General features: G+C 42.1%; 1 protein-coding gene across 1 annotated transcript in view; it reads left to right on the top strand.

Moving 5' to 3' along the window:
- Positions 1-23837, top strand: part of LOC147372841 (antigen WC1.1-like) — a 58167-nt gene extending 34330 nt beyond the window's left edge. The window contains exons 9-21 of the mRNA XM_086402112.1: positions 6489-6803; positions 10275-10583; positions 10676-10993; positions 15364-15456; positions 15534-15848; positions 17065-17379; positions 17725-17766; positions 17849-18163; positions 18416-18448; positions 18991-19128; positions 19514-19603; positions 20474-20611; positions 23552-23837. Of these exons, the coding sequence (XP_086258238.1) occupies positions 6489-6803; positions 10275-10583; positions 10676-10993; positions 15364-15456; positions 15534-15848; positions 17065-17379; positions 17725-17766; positions 17849-18163; positions 18416-18448; positions 18991-19128; positions 19514-19603; positions 20474-20611; positions 23552-23697 (2567 nt within the window). The 3' untranslated portion in view covers positions 23698-23837. The remainder of the gene's footprint in view (positions 1-6488; positions 6804-10274; positions 10584-10675; positions 10994-15363; positions 15457-15533; positions 15849-17064; positions 17380-17724; positions 17767-17848; positions 18164-18415; positions 18449-18990; positions 19129-19513; positions 19604-20473; positions 20612-23551) is intronic.
- Positions 23838-27697: the final 3860 nt, after the last annotated feature.

Here is a 27697-nt window from a genome sequence, read left to right as displayed (position 1 = left end):
TGTCTTTAGGGTTGTGTATGTGGTGTGGTTATATGATCAAATATACTATGTTTTACTTTTATGAATTCTGCCTTTAATGCAGTGTTTCAGATGCCATTCTTCATCTCAAAATAGCTTTTAATCAGATTATTTTCTTCGAGGATATAGGAGGTTTTTTTTTTTTACAAAAAATTATTTCTTTTTTTTTTTTAACTTTACAATATTGTATTGGTTTTGCCATATATTGAAATGAATCCGCCACAGGTATACATGTGTTCCCCATCCTGAACCCTCTTCCCCCCTCCCTCCCCATACCATCCCTCTGGGTCGTCCCAGTGCACCAGCCCCAAGCATCATATTATTTTCTTCAAATAATTTTATAATTTGAGTAAAGAATATCTATAACCTTCAGTTCAGTTCAGTCGCTCAGTTATGTCCGACTCTTTGTGACCCCGTGAATTGCAGCATGCCAGGCCTCCCTGTCCATCACCAACTCCCAGAGTTCACTCAGACTCACGTCCATCAAGTCAGTGATGCCATCCAGCCATCTCATCCTCTGTCATCCCCTTCTCCTCCTGCCCCCAATCCCTCCCAGCATCAGAGTCTTTTCCAATGAGTCAACTCTTCGCATGAGGTGGCCAAAGTACTGGAGTTTCAGCTTTAGCATCATTCCTTCCAAAGAAATCCCAGAGCTGATCTCCTTCAGAATGGACCGGTTGGATCTCCATGCAGTCCAAGGGATTCTCAAGAGTCTTCTCCAACACCACAGTTCAAAAGCATCAATTCTTTAGCACTCAGCCTTCTTCACATTCCAACTCTCACATCCATACATGACCACAGGAAAAACCACAACCTTGACTAGACGGACCTTTTTTGGCAAAGTAATGTCTCTGCTTTTGAATGTGCTATCTAGGTTGGTCATAACTTTCCTTCCAAGGAGTAAGCGTCTTTTAATTTCATGGCTGCAGTCACCATCTGCAGTGATTTTGGAGCCCAGAAAAATAAAGTCTGACACTGTTTCCACTGTTTCCCCGTCTATTTCCCATGAAGTGATGGGACCAGATGCCATGATCTTCGTTTTTTTAAATGTTGAGCTTTAAGCCAACTTTTTCACCCTCCTCTTTCACTTTAATCAAGAGGCTCTTTAGTTCCTCTTCACTTTCTGCCATAAGGGTGGTGTCATCTGCATATCTGAGGTGATTGATATTTCTCCTGGCAATCTTGATTCCAGCTTGTGTTTCTTCCAGTCCAACATTTCTCATGATGTACTCTGCATATAAGTTAAATAAGCAGAGTGACAATATACAGCCTTGACATACTCCTTTTCCTCTTTGGAATCAGTCTGTTGTTCCATGTCCGGTTCTAACTGTTTCTTCCTGACCTGAATACAGATTTCTCAAGAGGCAGGTCAGGTGGTCTGGTATTCCCATCTCTTTCAGAATTTTCCAGTTTATTGTGATCCACACAGTCAAAAGCTTTGGCATAGTCAATAAAGCAGAAATAGGTGTTTTCCTGGAACTCTCTTGCTTTTTCAATGATCCAGCAGATGTTGGCAATTTGATCTCTGGTTCCTCTGCCTTTTCTAAAACCAGCTTGAACATCAGGAATTTCATGATTCACGTATTGCTGAAGCCTGGCTTGGAGAATTTTGAGCATTACTTTACTAGCATGTGAGATGAATCTATAACCTTACTGAATCTGAATTTATTTTACTGTGTGTGATGTTGTAATATCATCAACATATACAAATTACATTTTAGATACCTGATAATTTAGTTCCTCACCAAATAAATATACATTATTTCATGATTTCATGGATATGACACCAAAAGAACAGGCAAAAATAGACAATTTGCAACATATATAAGGAAATCCTAAAACTCAAGTGCAAAACAACAAGAAGAAAAAAAACATAATAACCCAATTAAAAAATTAACCAGAGACTTGAATGGACATTTCTCCAAAGAAGATATAGAAATAGCCAATAGGTATAGGAAAATATGCTCAACATTATTAGTCATCAGGGAAATGTAAATCACAACCATAAGAGATATCATTTTACACCTCTCAAAATGGCTGTGATTAAAAAAAAAAAAAGAAGAAGTTTTGGCAAGGTTGTGGAGAAATTGAATATCTTCTGAGTATTTATCCACATTAGATATGTAAATTTAATCTCAATAAAACTATGACCAAAAAAATTTATATGATTTATGGTGACATTTCTTCATTCTTGGTATTGTTAACTTCATTTTCTCTTTGTTCTCGTTAGTATTGCTCAGTGGTTATCAGTTTTCAAGGAGCCATGTTTGAAAGGTTTTCCTCTGTTTTCTCTATCATGCTTACCTTGGGCTTCCCTGGTGGCTCAGCAGTAAAGAATCCACTTGCAATGCAGGAGTCTGCCTGCAGTGCAGGAGACCACCTGCAACACAGGAGATGCAGGTTCAATCTCTGGGTTAAGAAGATCCCGTGAAGAAGGAAACGGCAACCCTCTCCAATATTCTTTCCTAAAATCCCATGGACAGAGGAGCCTGGTGGGCCACAGTCCATGGAGTCGCAAGAGTAGGACTTGACTTAGGGGCTAAACCACCATCACTACCACCATCCTTACCTTCTTTTTTAAAATTAATTTTTGTTCTTTTCTTTGTTAATCCCAACTTCTGTATCCTTTAAGCTTTATTTTCTCTTCTCCTAGTTTCTTAAATAGAAGCTTACATGTTTTTTCATTTTCAGCCTTTCTTCTTTTCTAAATCTAAGGTATAAATTTCCCTTAAGCACTACTTTAGTTACATTAGAAGAATTTAGTTATATTATATCTTTGCAATCACTATTTCACAATATTTTCTAAGGTTTAAATTTATTCCCAGACCCATGTACTGTTTTGGAAGGGTGTTGCTTAATTTCTCCAAATAAGGATGGCTAACTGTATTTTCTTATTAATTCTTAATTTAATTACACTGTGGTCAGAGTAAATACTCTGTATAAATTCAATTATCTGAAGGTTTTTATCCTACCATATGGTCATTTTTGATAAATGTTCCTAGTGCATTTACAATAATCTGAATTTTTTCATTATTGGGTGCATTGGTCTTTATATGTTATTTAGCTAAATGTGTTGATTGTGGTGTTTTACATCTACTATAGTCTTCCTTCTTTTTTGTATGCCTGGCCTGCATGGTATTGAAAAAGATTTGTTAAAGTTCCCCCAGGTTGATTGTTATTTTATCTATTTCTTCTTTTCATTCTGTCAAGTATTATTCTGTATTTCAAAGCTATGTTTCGATATCTTCCCTGGATTCTGATATCTGTAATATCTTTATTAAGGGCGCACTACTGTATGATCATGAAAATATCCTCTTTAACTAAATTAGCACATCTTCTCTTAAAATCTCCTTTCTGTGACCTTGCTATAGCTACTGCAGCTTTCTTATAGTTAGTATTCACATGTGTCCAGGCTTGCTAAGTCGTTTCAGTCACATCCAACTCTTTGCTAAGGACTATAGCCAGCCAGGCTCCTCTGTCCATGGGATTCTCCAGGCAAGAATACCGGAGTGGGTTGCCATGCCCTCCTCCAGGAGATCTTCCTTACCTAGGGATTGAATATCTCATATGTCTCCTACATTGGCAGTCAGGTTCTTTACCACTAGCACCACCTGGGAAGCCTAGTATTCACATAATATATATGTTTTCCTCCATCATTTTACTTTTGACCTTTCTTCGCTCTCATATCCAATGTGACTATCTTGCAGGTAGCATTTACACAAATTTTGTTGGTTTATCAGTTAGTGCTGCTGCTGCTAAGTCACTTCAGTCGTGTCCGACTCTGTGTGACCCCATAGACAGCGGCCCACTAGGCTCCCCCGTCCCTAGGATTCTCCAGGCAAGAACACTGGAGTGGGTCGCCATTTCCCAGTTAGTAGAGGGGCTTTAATTTGAAGTATCTAATCCATTGTAATTAGATTGCAAATCCAATTACTGATATTGTTGGGTTAGTATCTACCATTTCCTTTTTTTTAAATTAAATTTATTTATTTTAATTAGAGGCTAATTACTTTACAATATTGTTTTTGGTTTTGCCATACATCAACATGAATCCACCACGGGTGTACACGTGTTCCCAATCCTGAACCCCACTCCCACCTCCCTCCCCATACCATCCCTCTGGGTCATCCCAATACAGTATTCCATTTCCTTTTAATTGACCCATGTGCTTCATGTTCCTTTTTCTCTCCTTTTTTTCTTTCTTTGGTATTAAAAAAATTTATTCCAGATTTTCCTTTGATTTTTTGCAGCTTTACTAGATGTGGAGGCTTTCATAGACTTCTATCCATTTAAAAAATTCTTAATTATTATATCTTCAAATATTACTTCTGCAGCACTGTCTCTGTTTCTCTTCTCCTCCTATTCCCCCGCTTTTTCCTTCTCGTCCTTCCCTTTTTCCTCCTCCTCATCTCTCTTAGGACTCCTCTAAGACACTAATTCTGTGTTCAGTTCTGTCTAAAATTCTTTTAAACCTATTCATTCAGTCCTTAATTCTAGATATTTCATTTTCAGTTGGCAACTGTTCCTTTGATTTTCTTATAGTTACAATTATTTGTTAACATTTTTCACCTATTGATTCTTTCCTTTCCTCTTTTCCCCCTAAACACATTGTTCATAGTTAAAATCCTTATCTGCTAAGTCCAGCATATCTAGCATGTGTGTCTCTACCTTCTCTTACCTTCCTTTTTTCAATTTTTAAATTTGTCATGTCATCCATCTGTTTACATACCATGCAATTTTTAACTGAATGAGAAAAATGATGCATAAGAAAGTAAGATATCCCAGATACATTTTCTAACACCTGAAAGGATTCATATTCTGTTTTGTTAAGCAAGTGGGAGAAGGGGTTCAGACCACCCAGATGTCTAAATACTAGCTAGGGTTGAGCTGTAACAAGTTTGGGTTGCAGTATTTGTAGCACTCAGTCTACCTCTGATTTCTCTGCCCCTGTGTTATGGGCTTTTAGAGTTTATAATTGAAAACCTGAATGTTTTGGTAGCTCAGCAGTCAGGGGGATGAAGGAATATCCACTCTGTTTGCAAGGTGTTTGACACAGTTCTTTGGCCTCCTGCCATTGACAGCGTGTTTACTGGGCAGATATTTGAGGAGAAAATCTGCTATATGAGAGAGGCTCTCAAATCTCCAGTTTTGTCACTGCAGCACCAGGTAACCCCCAAATCATGCAGGCTTCTCTGTCACATTTTGATCCATTAACCCCGGCAACAAATTGGGAAATTCCCATAAAGAGAAGCTTCAGATCCTTGGTTAACAATGAAATGATCTCCATTCTGTAGAATTTTAGCATGTTTAGTTCATATTGTGTCCACAAATGTCTAATATCTTCATTTTTTATCTAACATTTTATAGCATTTAAAGTTGTATCCAGCAGACCACTGGCCTGCTGTGAACCCCTCCATTGGAACCCTTCTTCATGAAAGTATAAAATTCTAAATTTTATTCTCTACTTCATCATTCACTTAAAATGCAACACTGAATAGACATCATTTAACCTTTCTTTACATTGCTTTTTATGTATTAAAGAAGAACAACGCAGTGAGTCTGTCAGTATCGTTTGTTCAAATGCTTTCAGAGCAAGAATTTAACCTATTTCTGCTCTATAGTAAAGTTATAAATGCATAATATTTTCCCCCTGGAGAACAAATAACCCCTAACTTTGAATAATAGCGATTCCTGACACAAAGTGCAAGAAAAGATAATATTTACTTGAGAGAAGAAGCAGCATTCCAAGATTCCCAGTGGAATCTGGTCAATGTCAGTCAATATCACCTGAGACATTTCTCGTGCAAGGTTGCCCAATCCACTCAAAGAGATCACATTTTCTTAAAACAAAGTGTCCAGATCTGGAGTCTGAAGCTTAGAGCCATCAGTGAAATATTCTGGGGCAAACCAAGACATCTCAATGTCCATTTGTTTTTCAATTCTGCATGACTGTACCAAGGAGAATGATTCTAACGATAGAGGATTCATGGCTGCTACCTAGGGCTTCTGATGAGGCTGGGTCCTGACTCCATTTCCTTTAATCTAATCCCTTTAACTTTCAGGTCAAGGGCACCAACGCGTGTGTGATTTATAAGGAATCCATTCAGCAGCCAGCCCATACCTATGACTCTGAACTCATTCAATTGCTTCTGGTAGAGATTAACATTTCTTTTAAGTCTTTCTCAGATGCTGTGCAGAACTCTACAAATCAGAGGTTAACACTTCTGTCTCACCCTACTCAGTAGTGTAATATTTCCTGTTTTTGCCCATTTTCAATGTTATTATTCTCTTATCACTGCTGTAAGAAACCAGACTCAGGTGCTGCCCCAGTGCAATGACTCCCTGTCAGAACCAGGGGACTCTGAAGCCTCAGAGGAGAGCGCCCCCTACTGCTCAGGTGAAGGTCCCACAGGACAGAAGACCTTTATCCCCCTTGTCAATGCCCCATTGTCCCATTTCTGTCTCCTCAGACAGCAGACAGCTCCGCCTGGTGGACGGAGGAGGTCCCTGCGCCGGGAGAGTGGAGATCCTTGACGAGGGCTCCTGGGGCACCATCTGTGATGACGGCTGGGACTTGGACGATGCCCGCGTGGTGTGCAGGCAGCTGGGCTGTGGAGAAGCCCTCAATGCCATGGGGTCTGCTCACTTTGGGGCAGGATCAGGGCCCATCTGGCTGGACACATTGGGCTGCAGAGGAAAGGAATCCCACGTGTGGAAGTGCCCTTCCCGGGGCTGGAGAGTGCACAACTGCAGTCACGACAACGATGCAGGAGTCGTCTGCTCAGGTATGGTCAGTGTATTGCCCTGTGATGGCAGAATGAAAAGTGCCATGGAAGCTGGTGTCCGATCACTGGGGCAATAGGATATAGATGGGCTAGAGAGGACTGAGACAGACCCGTCCTCCGTGAATGCACAAAGCTTCTGTGGGTGATGTGCTTCATTTACTTTCCTGCTGTAAGTCTCTGCTATTTCTTCTCCAGTGATCTTACTGACATAGTAGATTAAACTATTCCAATGAAAACTGATCTTCATAATGAAGATGAAGATCAATCACATGAGACAGGAATTGATGGATTTGTGCCAAATTGCAAGTCTCTTTTGAAATTTTAGATGTAAATATTCATAGGCCTTTGCAGGTAAGACCAGAGAACTTTGGATGAAGTGCTCTGAGTCATAGGTTCTCCTTTGATTGTTACTATCAGAGATTCTCTGCGCATTTTTTCTTTTAAGACATCTGTATAGGCCAAAACTTTGGAAGAACACTTAGCCATACACTGACAAGTCAAAAGTGGAAGTAATACAATTTCTGTGTTTTATGGTAAGAAATTATATAGTTTATACCTGATGACTTCAATGATTTAAGAGAATTGAATTTGGGGGTTTGTTTGATATGAATAGGAGTAATGGGACAGATGTAATTTTTGAAGAAGGTAGAAGAGAGTTATGGCAGCTGGGAGGGAGAGGGACTGTAATAGGAACTGAAAAAGGCACATGTGGGGTGTTCTGAGCAGCACTGATGGTCCAGGAGTGGTGTGGAGGATGCTGTGTGTGCCTAAGAAAGCAGGATGTCTGTACAGCAAGAGACCAGAGAAGGATATATTTTTATTATATTTAATATCCTTATCAACTGACATCAGCCTTCTATTCCACAAACTTTCTCGCAGTTTTCACACACATAATCTCCCACACAAATTTTAAAATCAAATAGAAAACAAAAAAAGTCTTAATTTGTCTCAGAAGAGTCTATCCTTATGTGTATAAGACTTTTTTGATTATTCAGTGTATATTTGAGCATTTAACATATATCAGGGTACATAAAACAGCATATAACAAATATTTCTTTCATGTTCTGCCTAATCTGTAATCTTCGGGGTTAATATAGCAACTAAAAAGTGTTGACTGAAAATGCTTTAATTAGAATGTGTTGCCTATGAGCAAACTCCCAACCAGACCAGACTAGGAGTTCTAACCTGTGTCTCTCTGGGGAGATGAGAGTGATAAATAATAAAAGGCAAGCAGACCATCTTCTCTCTCACCATTGTATAAGTGGTCAAGCTGATCCTTCAAGTCTTTAATTTCTTTTAGGTCTTTTCTGTTCTTTCCTGTTTTTCTGTAGTAGATTTTTATTTTGTTAGAATATTCTTTCTGAACCTTCAAAGTTCACATATTTATATAATCAGAATCCTTTACCAGAAAGAATTTCACCATATACATAAATTATCATGAGCATACTTTGAAACCAGACAAGTGTGTTAAATAAAGTGTTTTATGTTGTGGGTATCTTTTTTATTTGGATTACCTTCCTCTACCCAAAATATGGTCCCTGAAGTTCAAACCATGATCATGAGTTTTTTCTTTGGTCTCTCTCTCAGTCTCATACCCCATCCACTCCCCATTTAACCTACCACACACCCTACCTCACTCCACTCCTACAGAAGTTCTTCCCATTCAGAATTTCCTTTGCACCCATTTGTGGTTCTTAAGATTGTTTTCTCTTGTCTGCAGTGGGAGAAATGGGAAAGGTGGCAGGGTGAAGTGGTTGATGGGAGGAGCACAGGGGATAAAATGTGTCAAAAACTTGTTGGACAAATATTTCCCCCAAATATTCTATCTTTCATCCATATTGAGGCTTTTGCAATTTGAAAATTTCTAAATTATGTATGGCTAATTTGCTCTCTGGGCTTCCCTCATGGCTCAGTTGGCAAAGAATCCACCTCCAGTGCAGGAGACCCCAGTTAGACCCCTGGATTGGGAAGATCCACTGGAGAAGGGATAGGCTATCCACTCCAGTATTCTTGGGCTTCCCTTGTAGCTCAGTTGGTAAAGAATCTGCCTGCAATGTGGGAGACCTGGGTTCGATCCCTGGATTGGGAAGATCCCCTGGAAAAGGGAAAGGCTACCCACTCCAGTATTCTGGCCTGGAGAATTCCATGGACTGTATAGTCCATGAGATCACAGAGAGTCAGACATGACTGAGTGACTTTCACTTCACTTCACTATTTGCCTTCTGCTCTCTTCCTCTCTTTCTTTATAGCATAGTAGCTATTTCTCAAGAACCCAAATAGGAAAGGAAAAAACAGCATATAGACAGGATTAAAATACTTTAACTCATCTTCACTCTTTAGCATTTCCTAAAGTTCACATGTCTGCTGCTGCTACTGCTGCTAAGTCGCTTTAGTCGTGTCTGACCCTGTGCGACCCCATAGACGGCAGCCCACCAGGCTCCCCTGTCCCTGGGATTCTCCAGGCAAGAACACTGGAGTGGGTTGCCATTTCCTTCTCCAATGTATGAAAGTGAAAAGTGAAAGTGAAGTCGCTCAGTCATGTCCGACTCTTAGCGATCTCATGGACTGCAGCCTACCAGGTTCCTCCACCCATGGGATTTTCCAGGCAAGAGTACTGGAGTGGGTTGCCATTGCCTTCTCCATCACATGTCTAGTATGAAGTAATTAAAAACCTCAGCTGTTTTACATGCTCCCACTGAGAACTCACTCTCTCCCAGGTTCTTTGATAAATTCTAAGCTTTCAAGAAAGATGGCTATGACCAGCCCCTTCTCCTATGACTCTGAGCTTTCTTCCTATCCAAACTGATTTCTGGACAACTTTCCAAAATCAGGTCACCTAAGAAATTCTTGGAATTTTTCACTGTGAAAAATTTTAAGAAACATGTGTGAAATCTTGTTATAATGTCTAGCTTTCCTCCTGTTAAGCCAGAAGTCTGTCTACTGTCATTGAGCACTCACAGATCCAGCCTGCGTGATTTTCCTTATCTTCAGAGACTTAAGTGTTGTTTCCTGAGAGAAAACTGGCCAGTATTCTGGCCCCAGAAATCTCAGGATGGCCTTCTAACCTTGTGTGGCTCTTAGTCCTCTAACCTCTTGAGGCCCATGGATCTACTTCACTCTGGGTTAGTACAGCTCTGAACCTGAGCCTGGTGCCCACTACAGAGCAGTATCCTTGGGCTCTGTAGTTTCTAGGCCTCTAGATGAGGAATTTGCATTCCTAATTAACCTCAAAATGCATGTTTTTGGAAATCAGCCATTTCAAACTGACCCTGAAAATCCTTCAGGGTTTCTTTTCAGAAACTTGGTCTTGAAAATACTTGCTCATGAAATTTTGAAAATAACTGTCCAATTCTCTTTCCAGGCACCACTCCTGGAAAAGAAAAATTTTCACATTATTGCCTGTGACATTGTTTCCAATTGCCAAACCAGGTCTGTGGGCACTCACTGGATTTCTTGTTGTTGTTTTCTTAGGATTTGTGCGTCTGGTTGGAGACGATGGACCCTGCTCAGGACGAGTAGAAGTACGTCCTGGAGAAGACTGGACCCCAGTGTCTGATGGAAACTTCACACTCCCCACTGCCCAGGTCATCTGTGCAGAGCTGGGGTGTGGTGAGGCTGTGTCTGTTCTGGGACACGAGCTCTTCAGAGAGTCTAATGGCCAGGTCTGGGCTGAAGAGTTCAGGTGTGAGGGGGAGGAACGTAAGCTTTGGTGGTGCCCCAGAGTGCCTTGTCCAGGGGGCACTTGTCACCACAGTGGAGCTGCTCAGGTTGTTTGTTCAGGTGAGATGCAGGTCAGGACTAACCTCCCTGCACACTCTGTTCAGGTGAGAAAGTCATGTGATTTTGCTGAAACTCTTGTCTTCTTCTACCAGCATACTCAGAAGTCCGACTCATGACAAATGGCTCCTCTCAATGTGAGGGGCAGGTGGAGATGAAGATTTCTGGACGATGGAGAGTGCTCTGTGCCTCCCACTGGAGTCTGGCCAATGCCAATGTTGTCTGTCGTCAGCTCGGCTGTGGAATCGCCATCTCCACCCCCAGAGGACCACACTTGGTGGAGAGAGGTGATCAGATCTCAACAGTCCGATTTCACTGCTCGGGTGCAGAGTCCTTCCTGTGGAGTTGCCCTGTGACTGCCTTGGGTGGTCCTGACTGTTCCCATGGCAACACGGCCTCTGTGACCTGCTCAGGTAAGAGACAGGGAAGGGCTATTGGTACTTAGGATGCTCCTGGAGTGAAATGTCCCCAAGAGCAGAGAGTGAGGGAAAACTGGCTTTGGAAGATATTTCATGATGAAATATGGTGCTCCTCATTGTTCACTCATTTTTCAGGTTAGGGCAAGAAGTGTGAAGGGGAATAATATATTTTAAAGCAACATTGTTATTGACATATGATCATAGAAGACAGTGTATAAGCAATACGTGTAGACTCCAGTCATGTACCCAGAGCAGCAAAGAGAACATTCCCAGCCCCAAGAGTCACTGTTGCCTCCAATAACTGGCCTCCCTCCTCTCCAGGGAAAACTGCTTATCTAACTTCTACTATCATAGAGTGTTTTATCAGTTTTTGAACTTTATATAAAATGATGCAGTGTGTTTTCTTTTGTGTGTGACTTCTTCGACTCAACATTATGTTTAGGATTCACTCATGATGTTGTTTATAGCAGTACTTTATTCATTTTTATTACAGTAGAATATTGCTTTCATTGATAACATGGCCATTGATCCATTCAACTGATGTTAGAGATTTGAGTTGTTTCCTGCTCTTGACTATTATAAATATGATGCTAGAATGTAGCATGACAATGACTTGGGGCACAAATATATGTTACTTATTTTGTGTGTTTAACATTTGGTCTTTTCTTTTTCTAAATGGTACAGGATCCTTTGATAAAGCAAGTTTTTAATTTGAAGGAAATATTAATACAATTGCCAACTTTTCCCTGTATATTTAATACTTCTTATATCCCTTTAAAAAGAACTTTCCCTTCTCCAAGATCATGAAAATATTCTCTTAGAGTATCTTACAAAAGTTTCTTTTTCTCTTGCATGTAATTGTACCTTCCTTCTGGGATTTATATCTGTGTAAGATAAGTCATGTTTCACATGGACATCCAATTCACTCAGAATCTTTTTCTGGAGAGACTTTTTTCCCCCCTGCAGTGCTACCTTTATCTTAAGCAGAAGAGCACATATGTCTGAGTCCTTTTAAAGACTCTGTATTCTGTTCCACTGTATCATTTGTCTATCTTTGCACCAATACTGCATAATTACTATAACTTTATAATAAGTCTAGATAATTTTAATTTAAAGGGGTTACTTTATATTAACTCCTTTAACTTTGTTCCTTTTCTTACTGACTGTGTTGGTCATTCTTGGTATTTTGTATTTTATCTAAATTTTGGAATCTGCTTGTTATTTTTCACACTCCCTAAAAAAATAGCATAAGAGTATTTTGATTAAGATTAGATTTAATCTACACAGAAATTTGAGAATGACTGACTTTGACAATTTTGGATCTCTCAATTCATTGACATAATTTTTGTTGTTGTTTAGTCACAAAGTTGCATCCAACTGTTTTGTGACCCATGGAGTGCAGTCTGCCCAGGCTCCATTGTCCATGGGATTTCCCAGGCAAGAATACTGGAGTGGGTTGCCATGCTCTCCTCCAGGGCTTCTTCCTGACCCAGATATTGAACCCACTTCTGCACTGGCAGGCGGATTCTTTACTACTGAGCCATCTGGGAAGCCATTGACATAATATATCCCTCCATTCAGTTAGGTCTTAAATTTCTCTCAGAAGTTTTGTCCACCTTCTTCTACATTTTTCCTAAGCATTTTATTTATTTTTTATGTTATTAGTATTTCTTTTATGGACGATGTCCTAGGAATGAATTATCTCTGACTTGTTTTCACCTTTTAACATTTTTTTAAAATTTTGATGTAATATGAGACACTGAAAAGTTAGAAGAATAATATAAACATTTCCAGATGACCTTTAACTGGAATCCCTCAATGCTAGTTTTTGGTTTATTCTGTCTCATTTCTCTCTGAACATATAAAATCTTTCTGGATTAGGTTGCTGTCATGATGTCCCTTTACCACTAAAATACTATGAGGAATTTCCTTAGTAACCACAGGTTCAGTCCAGTTCTCAGCTGATTGCAGCCCCAGATGATACCTAAGTGCAAGCACTGAAAGACCCCAAGACAGAACTGTTGAGTCTTTCCCAAATTGCTGACTCAGGAAGTCTTAAGCAAAATGAAGTATATATTTTTTCCTCCAGTGGCTAAATTTTGGGGGGAAATTTGTTACACAGCAGTATAACCAGGACACTTACCATGTGACCTGCAGTTAGGTTGGTGCAAAAGTCATTGCCGTTTTGCATTATTGAAATTTGCCATTTGATCTTGGAATGTATTCTTAAATAAATGTGGTTATGTTACACATCATTTAATGTGTATTTCTTGCTTTTTATTTTGCTATGGTTTATTACTTGCTGCTTATTTCATACGTATTTTAGATTATAGACATGATGTTAGACACAAAGCAATTTCAAGTGATTTTCTTGTTCGAGTTCAAAATGGGTCGTAAAGCAGCAGAGACAATTTGCAACATCAACAATGCATTTGGTCCAGGAACTGCTAATGAACATATAGTGCAGTGGTTGTTCAAGAAGATTTGCAGGGCTTCCCTTGTGGCTCTGTGGTAAAGAATCCGCCTGCCAATGCGGGAGACACAGGTTCAATCCCTAGTCCAGGAAGACGCCACATGCTGCAGAGCAGCTAAGCCTGTGCATCACAACTATTGAGCCTGTGCTCTAGAGCCTGGGAACCACAACTACTGAAGCCCAGAAGCCCTAGAGCTTGCTCTCCATAACATGAGAACCACCACAGTGAGAAGCCTGCGCACTGTAACAAAGACTAGTCCCCACTCGCCACAACTAGAGAAAAGCCTGAGCAGCAGCAAAGACCCTGCAACACCAAAAATAAATAAATAATAAAGAATTTTATTTAAATGAAGTTTTGCAAAGGAGATGAGAACCTTGAAGATGAGGAGTGCAATGGCCCGCCATTGAAAGTTGACAACAACCAATTAGAGCAATCATCAAAGCTGATCCTTTTACAATTACATGAGAAGTTGCCTAAGAACTGAATGTTGACCTTTCTACAGTCATTTGGCATTTGAAGCAAACGCCAAAAGGTGAAAAAACTTGATAAGTGGGTGCCTCATGAGCTGACCACAAATCAAAAAACTTGTCATTTTGAAGCATCATCTTCTCTTATTTTACACAACAACAATGAACCATTTCTCAATTGAATTGTGACCTGTGATGAAAAGTGGATTTTATATGACAACTGGAGATGACCAGCTCAGTGGTGGGACTGAGAAGAAGCTGCAAAGCACTTCCCAAGGCCAAACTTGCTGCCAGTCTGATCCACTACAGCTTTCTGAATCCCAGCAAAACCATTACATCTGGAAAGTATGCTCAGCAAATCACTGAGATGCACTAAAAACTGCAACACCCGCAGTCGGCATTGGTCAACAGAAAGGTGCCAATTCTTCTCCGTGGCAACGCCTGGCCACACATCACACAACCAACGCTTCAGAAGTTTAACGAGTTGGGCTACGAAGTTTTGCCTCATCTGCCATATTCACCTGACCTCCCGTCAACTGAATACCACTTCTTCAAACATCTTGACAACTTTTTGCAGATAAAATGCTTCCACAACCAACAGGAGGCAGAAAATGCTTTGCAAGAGTTCATCAAATCCCAAAGCACAGCTTTACACTACAGGAAACAACAAACTAATTTCTCATTGGCAAAAATGTGTTGATTGTAATGGTTCCTATTTTGATTAATAAAGATATGTCTGAGCCTAATTATAATGATTTAAAATTCATGGTCTGAAACCGCAGTGATGTTTGCACCAACCTAATAGAATATTTGTTCTCTGATCTTCTGTATTAATAACTGCCTTATGCTGATCTAATGTGCTTATACATTCATTCTTTAGTTCTTAAATTCAAATATTAAGTTTCTTAGCTCTAGAACTTTTATTTCTTTTTTTGTTAAAATTTCTCTGCCAAGAAAAACATCTTGTCAATTAATCTTAAGAGCACTGTAATCAGGGCTATTTAAATTCTCTGTCAGGTAACTCTAATAGTTGAATATTTGGGGAAATTTTGGGGAATGTCTTCTTTTTCCTTTTGATTTTCCATTTGATGTCTTTTATATGAGTTTTTTTCTGTTAGTGACAGACACGGAAGATGAAAACTTTTAGAAATCTTTCAGAAAAGATTTTGTTTTGTTTCTTCTATTTTGATATAGATTTAGGTATAGAACCCACTATTTAACTCATTCTCAGTGTAAAGCTTGGCTTAAACAAAAATTGTGGCACTGTCAGAGGCAGACTTCTCCATGGAGAAACTGAACTCTATAATAACTTCACTGCTGTTACAGCTTTCATCTCAAACACCATCACTAGGTTATTATTTAGTTTAATTCAGTTTCCTGTTCTTCAACCCAACCAGACCCCTGATCATTGCTGTTTCTGCAGGAAACCAGACCCGGGTGCTGCCCCAGTGCAACGACTCCGTGTCTGAACCAGCAGGCTCTGTGGCCTCAGAGGAGAGCGCCCCCTACTGCTTAGGTGAGAGTCCCACAGGACAGAAGATGCTACTCAACCCCTGAGGTCACCACCCCATTGTCCCATTTCTCTCTCCTCAGACAGCAGGCAGCTCCGCCTGGTGGACGGGGGTGGTCCCTGCGCTGGGAGAGTGGAGATCCTTGACCAGGGCTCCTGGGGCACCATCTGTGATGATGGCTGGGACCTGGACGATGCCCGCGTGGTGTGCAGGCAGCTGGGCTGTGGAGAAGCCCTCAATGCCACGAGGTCAGCTCACTTTGGGGAAGGGCCAGGGCCCATCTGGCTGGACGACCTGAACTGCACAGGAAAGGAGTCCCACGTGTGGAGGTGCCCTTCCCGGGGCTGGGGGCGGCACGACTGCAGACACAAGGAGGACGCTGGGGTCATCTGCTCAGGTCTGTGCTGCACACTGTCCACAGGCAGGGGGAGGAGTGGGGCCCTGGAGGACAGGGGTCTGAGCCCTGATGGAGAGATGCTTAAAGGACCAGAGAAGGAGGCTTCCTCCCATGGAGCCTGTCTTTCCAACAGACATGAAGACTGGGTGCTTTCACTTCCTCCTGAGGCGGCTGAGATTCTGATCCTTTATTCTCAGTAGTGTTACCTGACAGAGCTGTTTCTTACAGTTAACACTTGAAAGCAGGGCTCACTCTGCGGTTATCCGTGGAAGAAACACCTGGAAATCCTAGGTTTCCCAGGTTGTGCTAGTGGTAAAGAACCTGCCTGCCATTGCAGGAGATGTAAAAGATGTGGGTTCAGTCCTTGGGTTAGGAAGATCCCCTGGAGGAGGGCATGGCAACCCATTCCAGTATTCTTGCCTGAGAATCCCATGGACAGAGGAGACCGACATAGTGAAAACTCAGATTTTTCCTTTACAGTTATGTTTGCTAGGAGTCTAACTAGGGTCTCTGTGGGCCTACATCCAAGTGTCCACAGGGCTGCATTCTTCCTGGAGTCTCTGGGGAGGACTCCTTTCCCAGCCTTTTGTGGTTTCTGTGTGGCCTCATTTCTTGGCTCAGGGCCCTCTTTATTCTTCTTCAGACAACAGTGCTCTTCCAACTGTTCTCCCTCACTCACATTTCCCTCTGACTGGAGCTGGGAAAGATGATGCATTTCTCAGAATAGCAGGTTTAAAGATGTGTAAGGCTGGGCTCACATGGTTAATCCACAATATTTGAGTTTTATGTCTCCATCCCAAGGTCCTTATTAATCACGTCTGTAAAATCTCTTTTGAAATGTAAGGTGACTGTCACACGTTCGGGGATTAGGCTGTGGACATCTCTGTGGGTCCATTATTCTGTCAACTACCTCACTGTCCACATCATTTTCTGTTCTTTTAGAAGTTTTGTCAGGAATCAGAATTCAGCTCCCATCACTGCAGCTGCCCAGTTTGGTCTTCCTCTCTGTTCATATCTACATTGTTGTGGTAGAAATAGGTATATAGACATTAATGGACAAAGTCAGGTGAAAGGGAGGTAAAAGTCAGTCTTGTCACCCAGTGGGCATCTCCTCCGCTGGGTCAGGGGTGTATGGGCACTATTTCTGGGGGAGAGGAAAACCCAGAGCTCTGAGTGGAGTGCTCACTGTGTCCTGTCTCCTCCCTTTCGATCTTAGAGTTCCTGGCCCTCAGGATGGTCAGCGGGGACCAGGAGTGTGCTGGGTGGCTGGAAGTTTTCTACAACGGGACCTGGGGTAGTGTCTGCCGCAGCCCCATGGATGATGTCACCGTGTCCATCATCTGCAGTCAGCTTGGCTGTGGGGACAGTGGAAGTCTCAACACCTCTGTTGGTCTCAGGGAAGGTTCTAGACCCCACTGGGTAGATGGAATCCAGTGCCAGAGAACTGACCCCTCTCTCTGGCAGTGTCCTTCTGACCCTTGGAATTACAACTCATGCTCTCCAAAGGAGGAAGCCTACATCTCGTGTGCAGGTGACTTACTCTCTGTTTCTGTGTCACTGCCAACCATGTAGGATGTCATTAGTATGATTTCATATTTTCAAACCTAATTGATGGGTTTTGGTTGAGTCTACAAAATGTAGGTGTATATTTGTATTTGTCTCTGTGTCTGTTTGTTTGCTGTTGTTATGGTAAACAACTAATTAGATAAAGTAATTTCAGCTGCTGATAACATGCAGTGAACCTCTCAGCCAAGTAGATGATGAAGCTTCTGTGGTCTCTTGTCATTTGACTGTGACAAAAAACCTTAGATACTCATGTTTGGGGACAAGACCTCCCCCAGCTATTCCTGATCCACTGTATCCCTGCTGTTTGCAGTAAGAAGACCCAAGAGCTGTCCAACTGCTGCCCCCTGCACAGGTATGTCAGCCCCCTCCCCTGTGGCTTCCAGGGGCTCCTTCCTCCACCAGGGCAGTCACAGGAGAGGCTGCTGCCTTTTCAGACAGAGAGAAGCTCCGGCTCAGAGGAGGAGACAGCGAGTGCTCAGGGCGGGTGGAGGTCTGGCACAGCGGCTCCTGGGGCACTGTGTGCGATGACTCCTGGAGCCTGGCAGAGGCTGAGGTGGTGTGTCAGCAGCTGGGCTGTGGCCAGGCCCTGGAAGCTGTGCGGGCTGCGACATTCGGCCCTGGAAATGGGAGCATCTGGCTGGACGAGGTGCGGTGTGGGGGCCGGGAGTCTTCCCTGTGGGACTGTGCTGCGGAGCCCTGGGGGCAGAGTGACTGCAAGCACAAGGAGGATGCTGGTGTGAGGTGCTCTGGTGAGTGAGGGGCTCAGGGTCCACCCTGGGTGAGCTGGGGCAGCGCAGGGGCAGTGGGCTGGGCCGGGCGTGGTGGGGAGTTTGTATTCAGACAGTGTCCAGGTCCTAGGGCCCTGATCTATGATACAGAAGCTGGGAGGACTGGACACTGATGTTGTGGAGACTGAGGGGTGATTTCAGGCTCAGGAGGGAAAAGATTTGCCCTGCGTTCTGGCCAATTCTTCTTCCCCATACTACTGTTTTTCTCTTTAGGTGTGAGGACAACACTGCCCACGACTACAGCAGGTACTGTGATCCATCCATGGGCAAGGGAGAATACTCAGTACTGGGGACATGTTCTGTGGGCTCTCTGACAGCTCCGAATAAGAAAGAGTCTGAGGAGCCATGGCTGTTGGGGAGCAGCCAGGGCATTACACTGGGGAAATCCCCTGCCTTGATGTCCAGGGTCAAATATTCTCATGCCCGGGGTCCAAGGAAGTCTGGTTTCCATGTTATAGAATCTAAGGAACTCCCACCCGACCTTGAGTGTTGCTCCTCATCAGAGAGGTGCAGGTCCCTGGACTGTTTGATGTTCTGTTTCCTGAAGCCCAAGGAGAAGGGATGAGCTGGGTCCTCAGAGGCTGTCTCAGCAGAGCAGCTCCCTGACAATCCCCATCTCTGCCTTGGGGCCACACTGGCCAGAGTGGAGTCGAATTGTCTCAGGACGAGACCTGGGGGAACCCTGACACTCTCTGAAGCTGAGACCCCATTGTCCGGAGCTCCTGAAAATGCTGACACATTTCTCTGTGCCCAAGAGTATCTCCAGCCCTTTTTCCTGTTCTCCTTAGGGACCAGAACAACCTCAAATCCTCTCCCTGGCATCTTCTCCCTGCCTGGGATCCTCTGCCTCATCCTGGGGGCCCTTCTCTTCCTGGTCCTCATCATCTTTGTGACTCAGCTACTCAGATGGAGAGCAGAGCGCAGAGGTGGGCTGCAGGGGGAACTGGGGACCAGGAGAGTGTGTGGAGGCGGGAAATGGGGCAGGTGTGAGGAGGGGAACCTGGGCCAGTTACTATTCTGAGTTGCAGACTCCATGTGCTCCGTGTTGAGCTCTAAGGGCTGAGTAGACAGAGCTTTTAGGACTGGGGTGTGAACTCTCATAAGTCATGGCCTGTCCTGTGAGACCAGACAGAGTTGGCGCTGAGCTGTAATCAGGGTCAGACGAGGGGAGAAGGTGCTGACATGGTGCACGGGGTAGGAGATGATGCTGAGGTCCTGGCAGCCCCCATGTGAGCACCAGGGAGATAAAGGTGGGCTGGCTGGATTGGGGTACCTGGGGAAGCTTCTCTGACCTGCTGGGGGATCTCTCAGCCTTATCCAGCTATGAAGATGCTCTTGCTGAAGCTGTGTATGAGGAGCTCGATTACCTTCTGACCCAGAAGGAAGGTCTGGGCAGCCCAGGTGAGTGTCTCTGTCTGCCCTCCTGGGAGCTCTGGTTGTCACCACCCACTAGCTGTGCACATCTTCTCAGCATCTGCAGACCCCATGTGTGCCCCAGGCTCACAGAGATGGCTCCTCCAAAGAGGCAGGATGGCCTCTCAGAGCCTCGTGACCTCCCAGCCTCTGTCTACACTGCAGAAGCCAGGCTTGTCCCTTCTCAGCCTTAACACAGGTCCCTTGGGTGTGGGGAGGGTCATGCTGTGTGTTGTGTGATGTTTATCTCCACATGAGGCTTCCCATCAGATTTCTCACTGACTAAACTGCTGTATTACACCAGGGATGGTGAGGACAACAGTGACTACAGATCCACTCCAGGAAATAGAGGTGGATCTGCCTCGGCTGGGCTCTGGGGAGGAGAGTTTCCCTCATAGAGAGGAGATTTAAGGGGAATGGTTTTCCTTTGATGGACCAGAGGCAACCCTTGTGTCCAGATGGGGTTCATCCTTCTTCTCTGGCAGTTCTGTGATGTCTCATGTTGGGGCTGGTCTCTCTGTGTACAGAATCACAACAGGCACACAATGTTTTAAAAAAATAACATCTGTAAAGCACAATTTGTCAAAATACTTTAGCAATGCTCAGTGGTGAAAGAGTTGCTTTGAGATATGTAGTTTCCCCCAGAAAATATTAAGATATGTAAAATCATGTTTTGGCTTATGGACACATCAAAATGAAACATGGTCTTAGAGAAAAAAGTCTTTTGAAACAAGGAGTGATTGGTGCCTTTATTCAGAAACTCAGAAACTCTGGGTCAGAAGGTATCTTAGGTATTCCCCAGACCAACCCACCCACTGCGGTTTCATCCACTCCCTTGTCTGCTCTTGGAACCCCCAGATCAGAGGACTGATGTCCCTGCTGAAAATTATGATGATGCTGAAGAAGTACCAGTGCCTGGAACTCCTTCTGCCTCTCAGGGGAATGAGGAGGAAGTGTTCCCAGAGAAGGAGGATGGGGTGAGGTCCTCTCAGACAGGTGAGTGGGGTCAGTTCATCCCCTGCAATCTTTCTATCTGAAAAGAGTGAATTTTTGCTCCTCAATGCCCAGCCTCCCTAGAGATTCAAAATATAGGTAATCTCATATATTTGGTAGCATCATCTTGAACATATGCCATATTTAATGCTGTCAGACTCCTTGCAAGGAGTGAGAAATCACTCTGCTTTTGGCATTTATGTCTCCATAATGTGACATAAACATCACTTTGTATGTGATATACTTGCATAAACGTTTATAGATTACAGAATCTCCTGGTGGTCCAGAGGTTAGGATTCTGCACTTTCACTGCTAGGGCCTAGGTTCAACCCTGGTCAAGGAACTAAGATCCCACAAACATTGTGTCATGGCTGAAAGAGAAACTTATCAATTAATTCAACATGTTTAAAAGAAAGCTAAGTGCTGAAGAATTGATGCTTTTGAACTGTAGTGTTGGAGAAGACTCTTCCGAGACCCTTGGATGGCAAGGAGATCAGCCCAGTCAATTTAAAGGAAATCAACCTTGAATATTCATTGGTAGGACGGAGCTGAAGTAGAAGCTCCAATACCTTGGCCACCTTATGCGAAGAACTGACTGCTTAGAAAAGACCCTGATGCTGGGAAAGATTGAAGGCAGGAGGAGAAGGAGATGACAGAGGATGAAACGGTTGGATGGCATCACTGACTCAATGGATATGAGTTTGAGCAAGCTCTGGGAGTTGGTAATAGACAGGGAAGCCTGGTGTGCTGCAGTCCATGGGGTCACAGAGAGTCAGGCATGACTGATTGACTGAACTGAATCAAATTCAAAGGTGGAACAAGTGTTTTAATAATATCTTTACACTGTCACATACATGAAGGCAAACCATTCAATATCATAGTAATCCAGGTCTATGCTGAATCAGTAATGCTAAAGAAGCTGAAGTTGCCGTTCTGTGATAACCTACATGACCTTTTAGAACAATCACCTAAAAAAGATGTCCTTTTGATTATAAGGGACTGGAATGCAAAAGTAGGAAGTCAAGAGATACCTGGAGTAACAGCCAAATTTGGCCTCGGAATACAAAATGAGGCAAGGCAAAGGCTAATAGAGTTTTGCCAAGAGAACGCACTGGTCATAACAAACACCCTCTTCCAACAACACAAGAAAGGACTCTACACATGGACATCATCAGATGGTCAGTACCGCAATCAGATTAATTATATTTTTTGCAACCAAAGATGGAGACACTCTATACTGACAGCAAATACAAGACTGAGAGCTGACTGTGGCTCAGATCATGAACTCCTTATTGCCAAATTCAGACTTGAAGAAAGTAGAGAAACCCACTAGACCATTCAGGTATGACCTAAATCAAATTCCTTATGATTATACAGTAGAAGTGACAAATAGATTCAGGGGATTACGTCTGATAGGCAGAATGCCTGATGAATTATGGACAGAGGTTCATGACATTATACAGGAGGCAGGGATCAAGACCATCCCCAAGAAACAGAAATGTAAAAAGGCAAAATGACTGTCTGAGGAGGCCTTACAAATAGCTGAGAAAAGACGAAAAGTGAAAACAAAGGAGAAAAGGAAAGATATATCCATTTGAATACAGAGTTCCAAAGAATAGCAAGGAGATATAAGAAAGCCTTCCTCACTGATCAATGCAAAGAAACAGAGGAAAACAATGGAATGGGAAAGACTAGAGATCTGGTCAAAACAATATACCAAGATACCGAGGGAATATTTCATGCAAAGATGGGTACAATTAAGGACAGAAATGTTATGGACCTAACAGAAGCAGAAGATATTAAGAAGAGGTGGCAAGAACACACAGAAGAACTATACAAAAAAATCTTCATGACCCAGATAATCATGATGGTGTGATCACTCACCTAGAGCCAGATATCCTGGAGTGTGAAGTCAAGTGGGCCTTAGGAAGCATCACTCTGAACAAAGCTAGTGGAGGTGATGGAATACCAGTTGAGTTCTTTCAAATCCTAAAAGATGATGCTGTGAAAGTGCTGCACTCAATATGCCAGCAAATTTGGAAAACTTAGCAGTAGCCACAGGACTGGAAAAGGTCAGTTTTCATTCCAATCCCAAAGAAAGGCAATGCCAAAGAGTGTTCAAACCACCACACAATTGCACTCATATCACACGCTAGCAAAGTAATGCTCAAAATTCTCCAAGCCAGGCTTCAGCAGGTCATGAACTGTGAACTTCTAGATGTTCAAACTGGACTTAGAAAAGGCAAAGGAATCAGATCAAATTGCCAAAATTTGCTGGATCATCGAAAAAGCAAGAGAGTTCCAGAGAAACATATATTTCTGCTTTATTAACTATGGCAAAGCCTTTGACTGTGTGTCACAATAAACTGATATTTCAGTAGCTGCAAGACCCTCATTCTCTAGAAAAGAGTATTTCTCCATCTGAGGGCCTGTGTAGTTTCTGGGGAGGAGATATCTGTGGGGGCACCTGTGATACTATTTGTGGACATTTGGGGACAGGAGTCAAGTCAACTAAGAGCAGACTTGGGTTGTGAGTGAGGAATTCAGATTTTTCCTGTCTCCAGTCTCCCTCTTATTGTGAATTTGCATCTATCACCTGTGAAAGGAGAATATTTAAATTCCTTTTCATGACTCTTACTGTTGCTGGGCATCTCCTTGGTATTGTGTTGCCTGGAAGCAGGTCTCCCAGAGCTCCTGAGCACGGATCTCCTGTGATGCAGGATTTCCCCATGCACTGAGGCCCAGGAGACCACATGCACTGGATCTGAGAGGACAGCTGGGATCCATCCTCACTGGAACTCATGTGAAATAGCCTGAGCCTCCCTCCCCACACCTGGGTCCCAGGGATGCTTTGTCATAAGCACTTGCTTGACTCCCTTCCACCAGAGGGTTCTGTCCCATCCTCGTGTCTCAGTTCTAATAAACTTCTCTTTTCTATTTCAGGCTCTTGTCTGAACTTCTCCAGAGAGGCAGCTGATCCTGGGGAAGGAGAAGAGAGCTTCTGGCTGCTCCAGGGGAAAAAAGGGGATGCTGGGTACGATGATGTTGAACTCAGTGCCCTGGGAACATCCCCAGTGACTTTCTCATGATGCTGTATTAACTAGGAGATGAAGCCTCAGATATTCTAATTGCCTGTATTTCAATAGAGTAGTGCTGACCTGGAATTGTGTCATATGAAAATTGCCCAAAATGAAATATTCTGAATAAATTAACTTTTTGCTGTGCTGTTAATTTAGCAAGCTCCATGTCAAATACTTTTAGAGGATTGGTCCTCAAATGCCATCTTTCTCAAAGGAAATGCAATATTAATTGGCTGACCTGCTTTCTCACTTGTCTTAGAGGCTAATGAGGGCATGCTCACAAGTGCTCCAGGTCACTCTTATTTAGAAAAGGATGTAAAATTGGTCTACATTCTCACACGCCTTCCTAACAAGATGAACTCGTGGAAAAACAAAACAAAACAAAACAGTTCTAAACACCTCTGAGATGTCACATCACCAGTTTGTAACTTGTTCTTGGACACCAGCCTGGTATGAGTTTCTTTTTTTTTTTTATTTTCTCTAATTTTATTTTATTTTTAAACTTTACATAATTGTATTAGTTTTGCCAAATATCAAAATGAATCCGCCACAGGTATAATTGTGTTCCCCATCCCGAACCCTCCTCCCTCCTCCCTCCCCATACCATCCCTCTGGGCCGTCCCAGTGCACCAGCCCCAAGCATCCAGCATCATGCATCGAACCTGGACTGGCAACTCGTTTCCTACATGATATTTTACATGTTTCATTGCCATTCTCCCAAATCTTCCCACCCTCTCCCTCTCCCACAGAGTCCATAAGACTGTTCTATACGTCAGTGTCTCTTTTGCTGTCTCGTACACCGGGTTATTGTTACCATCTTTCTAAATTCCATATATATGCGTTAGTATACTGTATTTATGTTTTTCCTTCTGGCTTACTTCACTCTGTATAATAGGCTCCAGTTTCATCCACCTCATTAGAACTGATTCAAATGTATTCTTTTTAATGGCTGAGTAATACTCCATTGTGTATATGTACCACAGCTTTCTTATCCATTCATCTGCTGATGGACATCTAGGTTGCTTCCATGTCTTGGCTATTATAAACAGTGCTGCGATGAACATTGGGGTACACGTGTCTCTTTCCCTTCTGGTTTCCTCAGTGTGTATGCCCAGCAGTGGGGTTGCTGGATCATAAGGCAGTTCTATTTCCAGTTTTTTAAGGAATCTCCACACTGTTCTCCATAGTGGCTGTACTAGTTTGCATTCCCACCAACAGTGTAAAAGGGTTCCCTTTTCTCCACACCCTCTCCAGCATTTATTATTTGTAGACTTCTGGATCGCAGCCATTCTGACTGGGGTGAAATGGTACCTCATAGTGGTTTTGATTTGCATTTCTCTGATAATGAGTGATGTTGAGCATCTTTTCATGTGTTTGTTAGCCATCTGTATGTCTTCTTTGGAGAAATGTCTGTTTAGTTCTTTGGCCCATTTTTTGATTGGGTCATTTATTTTTCTGGAGTTGAGCTGTAGGAGTTGCTTGTATATTTTTGAGATTAGTTGTTTGTCGGTTGCTTCATTTGCTATTATTTTCTCCCATTCTGAAGGCTGTCTTTTCACCTTGCTAATAGTTTCCTTTGATGTGCAGAAGCTTTTAAGGTTAATTAGGTCCCATTTGTTTATTTTTGCTTTTATTTCCAATATTCTGGGAGGTGGGTCATAGAGGATCCTGCTGTGATGTATGTCGGAGAGTGTTTTGCCTATGTTCTCCTCTAGGAGTTTTATAGTTTCTGGTCTTACGTTTAGATCTTTAATCCATTTTGAGTTTATTTTTGTGTATGGTGTTAGAAAGTGGTCCAGTTTCATTCTTTTACAAGTGGTTGACCAGATTTCCCAGCACCACTTGTTAAAGAGATTGTCTTTAATCCATTGTATATTCTTGCCTCCTTTGTCGAAGATAAGGTGTCCATATGTGCGTGGATTTATCTCTGGGCTTTCTATTTTATTCCATTGATCAATATTTCTGTCTTTGTGCCAGTACCATACTGTCTTGATAACTGTGGCTTTGTAGTAGAGCCTGAAGTCAGGTAGGTTGATTCCTCCAGTTCCATTCTTCTTTCTCAAGATCGCTTTGGCTATTCGAGGTTTTTTGTATTTCCATACAAATTGTGAAATTATTTGTTCTAGCTCTGTGAAGAATACTGTTGGTAGCTTGATAGGGATTGCTTTGAATCTATAAATTGCTTTGGGTAGTATACTCATTTTCACTATATTGATTCTTCCAATCCATGAACATGGTATATTTCTCCATCTATTAGTGTCCTCTTTGATTTCTTTCACCAGTGTTTTATAGTTTTCTATATATAGGTCTTTAGTTTCTTTAGGTAGATATATTCCTAAGTATTTTATTCTTTCCGTTGCAATGGTGAATGGAATTGTTTCCTTAATTTCTCTTTCTGTTTTCTCATTATTAGTGTATAGGAATGCAAGGGATTTCTGTGTGTTGATTTTATATCCTGCAACTTTACTGTAGTCATTGATTATTTCTAGTAATTTTCTGGTGGATTCTTTAGGGTTTTCTATGTAGAGGATCATGTCATCTGCAAATAGTGAGAGTTTTACTTCTTCTTTTCCAATTTGGATTCCTTTTATTTCTTTTTCTGCTCTGATTGCTGTGGCCAAAACTTCCAAAACTATGTTGAATAGTAATGGTGAAAGTGGGCACCCTTGTCTTGTTCCTGACTTTAGAGGAAATGCTTTCAATTTTTCACCATTGAGGATAATGTTTGCTGTGGGTTTGTCATATATAGCTTTTATTATGTTGAGGTATGTTCCTTCTATTCCTGCTTTCTGGAGAGTTTTTATCATAAATGGATGTTGAATTTTGTCAAAGGCTTTCTCTGCATCTATTGAGATAATCATATGGTTTTTATTTTTCAATTTGTTAATGTGGTGTATTACATTGATTGATTTGCGGATATTGAAGAATCCTTGCATCCCTGGGATAAAGCCCACTTGATCATGGTGTATGATCTTTTTAATGTGTTGTTGGATTCTGATTGCTAGAATTTTGTTAAGGATTTTTGCATCTATGTTCATCAGTGATATTGGCCTGTAGTTTTCTTTTTTTGTGGGATCTTTGTCAGGTTTTGGTATTAGGGTGATGGTGGCCTCATAGAATGAGTTTGGAAGTTTACCTTCCTCTGCAATTTTCTGGAAGAGTTTGAGCAGGATAGGTGTCAGCTCTTCTCTAAATTTTTGGTAGAATTCAGCTGTGAAGCCGTCTGGACCGGGGCTTTTGTGGAAGATTTTTGATTACAGTTTCAATTTCCATTCTTGTGATGGGTCTGTTAAGATTTTCTATTTCTTCCTGGTCCAGTTTTGGAAAGTTGTACTTTTCTAAGAATTTGTCCATTTCTTCCACGTTGTGCATTTTATTGGCATATAATTGTTGATAGTAGTCTCTTATGATCCTTTGTATTTCTGTGTTGTCTGTTGTGATCTCTCCATTTTCGTTTCTAATTTTGTTGATTTGATTTTTCTCCCTTTGTTTCTTGATGAGTCTGGCTAATGGTTTGTCAATTTTATTTATCCTTTCAAAGAACCAGCTTTTGGTTTTGTTGATTTTTGCTATGGTCTCTTTTGTTTCTTTTGCATTTATTTCTGCTCTAATTTTTAAGATTTCTTTCCTTCTACTAACCCTGGGGTTCTTCATTTCTTCCTTTTCTAGTTGCTTTAGGTGTAGAGTTAGGTTATTTATTTGACTTTTTTCTTGTTTCTTGAGGTGTGCCTGTATTGCTATGAACTTTCCCCTTAGGACTGCTTTTACCGTGTCCCACAGGTTTTGGGTTGTTGTGTTTTCATTTTCATTCGTTTCTATGCAAATTTTGATTTCTTTTTTGATTTCTTCTGTGATTTGTTGGTTATTCAGCAGCGTGTTGTTCAGCCTCCATATGTTGGAATTTTTAATAGTTTTTCTCCTGTAATTGAGATCTAATCTTACTGCATTGTGGTCAGAAAAAATGCTTGGAATGATTTCTATTTTTTTGAATTTACCAAGGCTAGCTTTA

The sequence above is a fragment of the Bos grunniens genome, chromosome 5 (genome assembly GCF_055505025.1).
Source record: "Bos grunniens cultivar Pamir isolate PY7600 chromosome 5, Bosgru_T2T1.0, whole genome shotgun sequence".
Classification (NCBI taxonomy): Eukaryota; Metazoa; Chordata; class Mammalia; order Artiodactyla; family Bovidae; genus Bos; species Bos grunniens.
The sequence above is the reverse complement of the archived record's forward strand: the minus strand, read 5'-3'. Positions and strand labels throughout refer to the sequence as shown.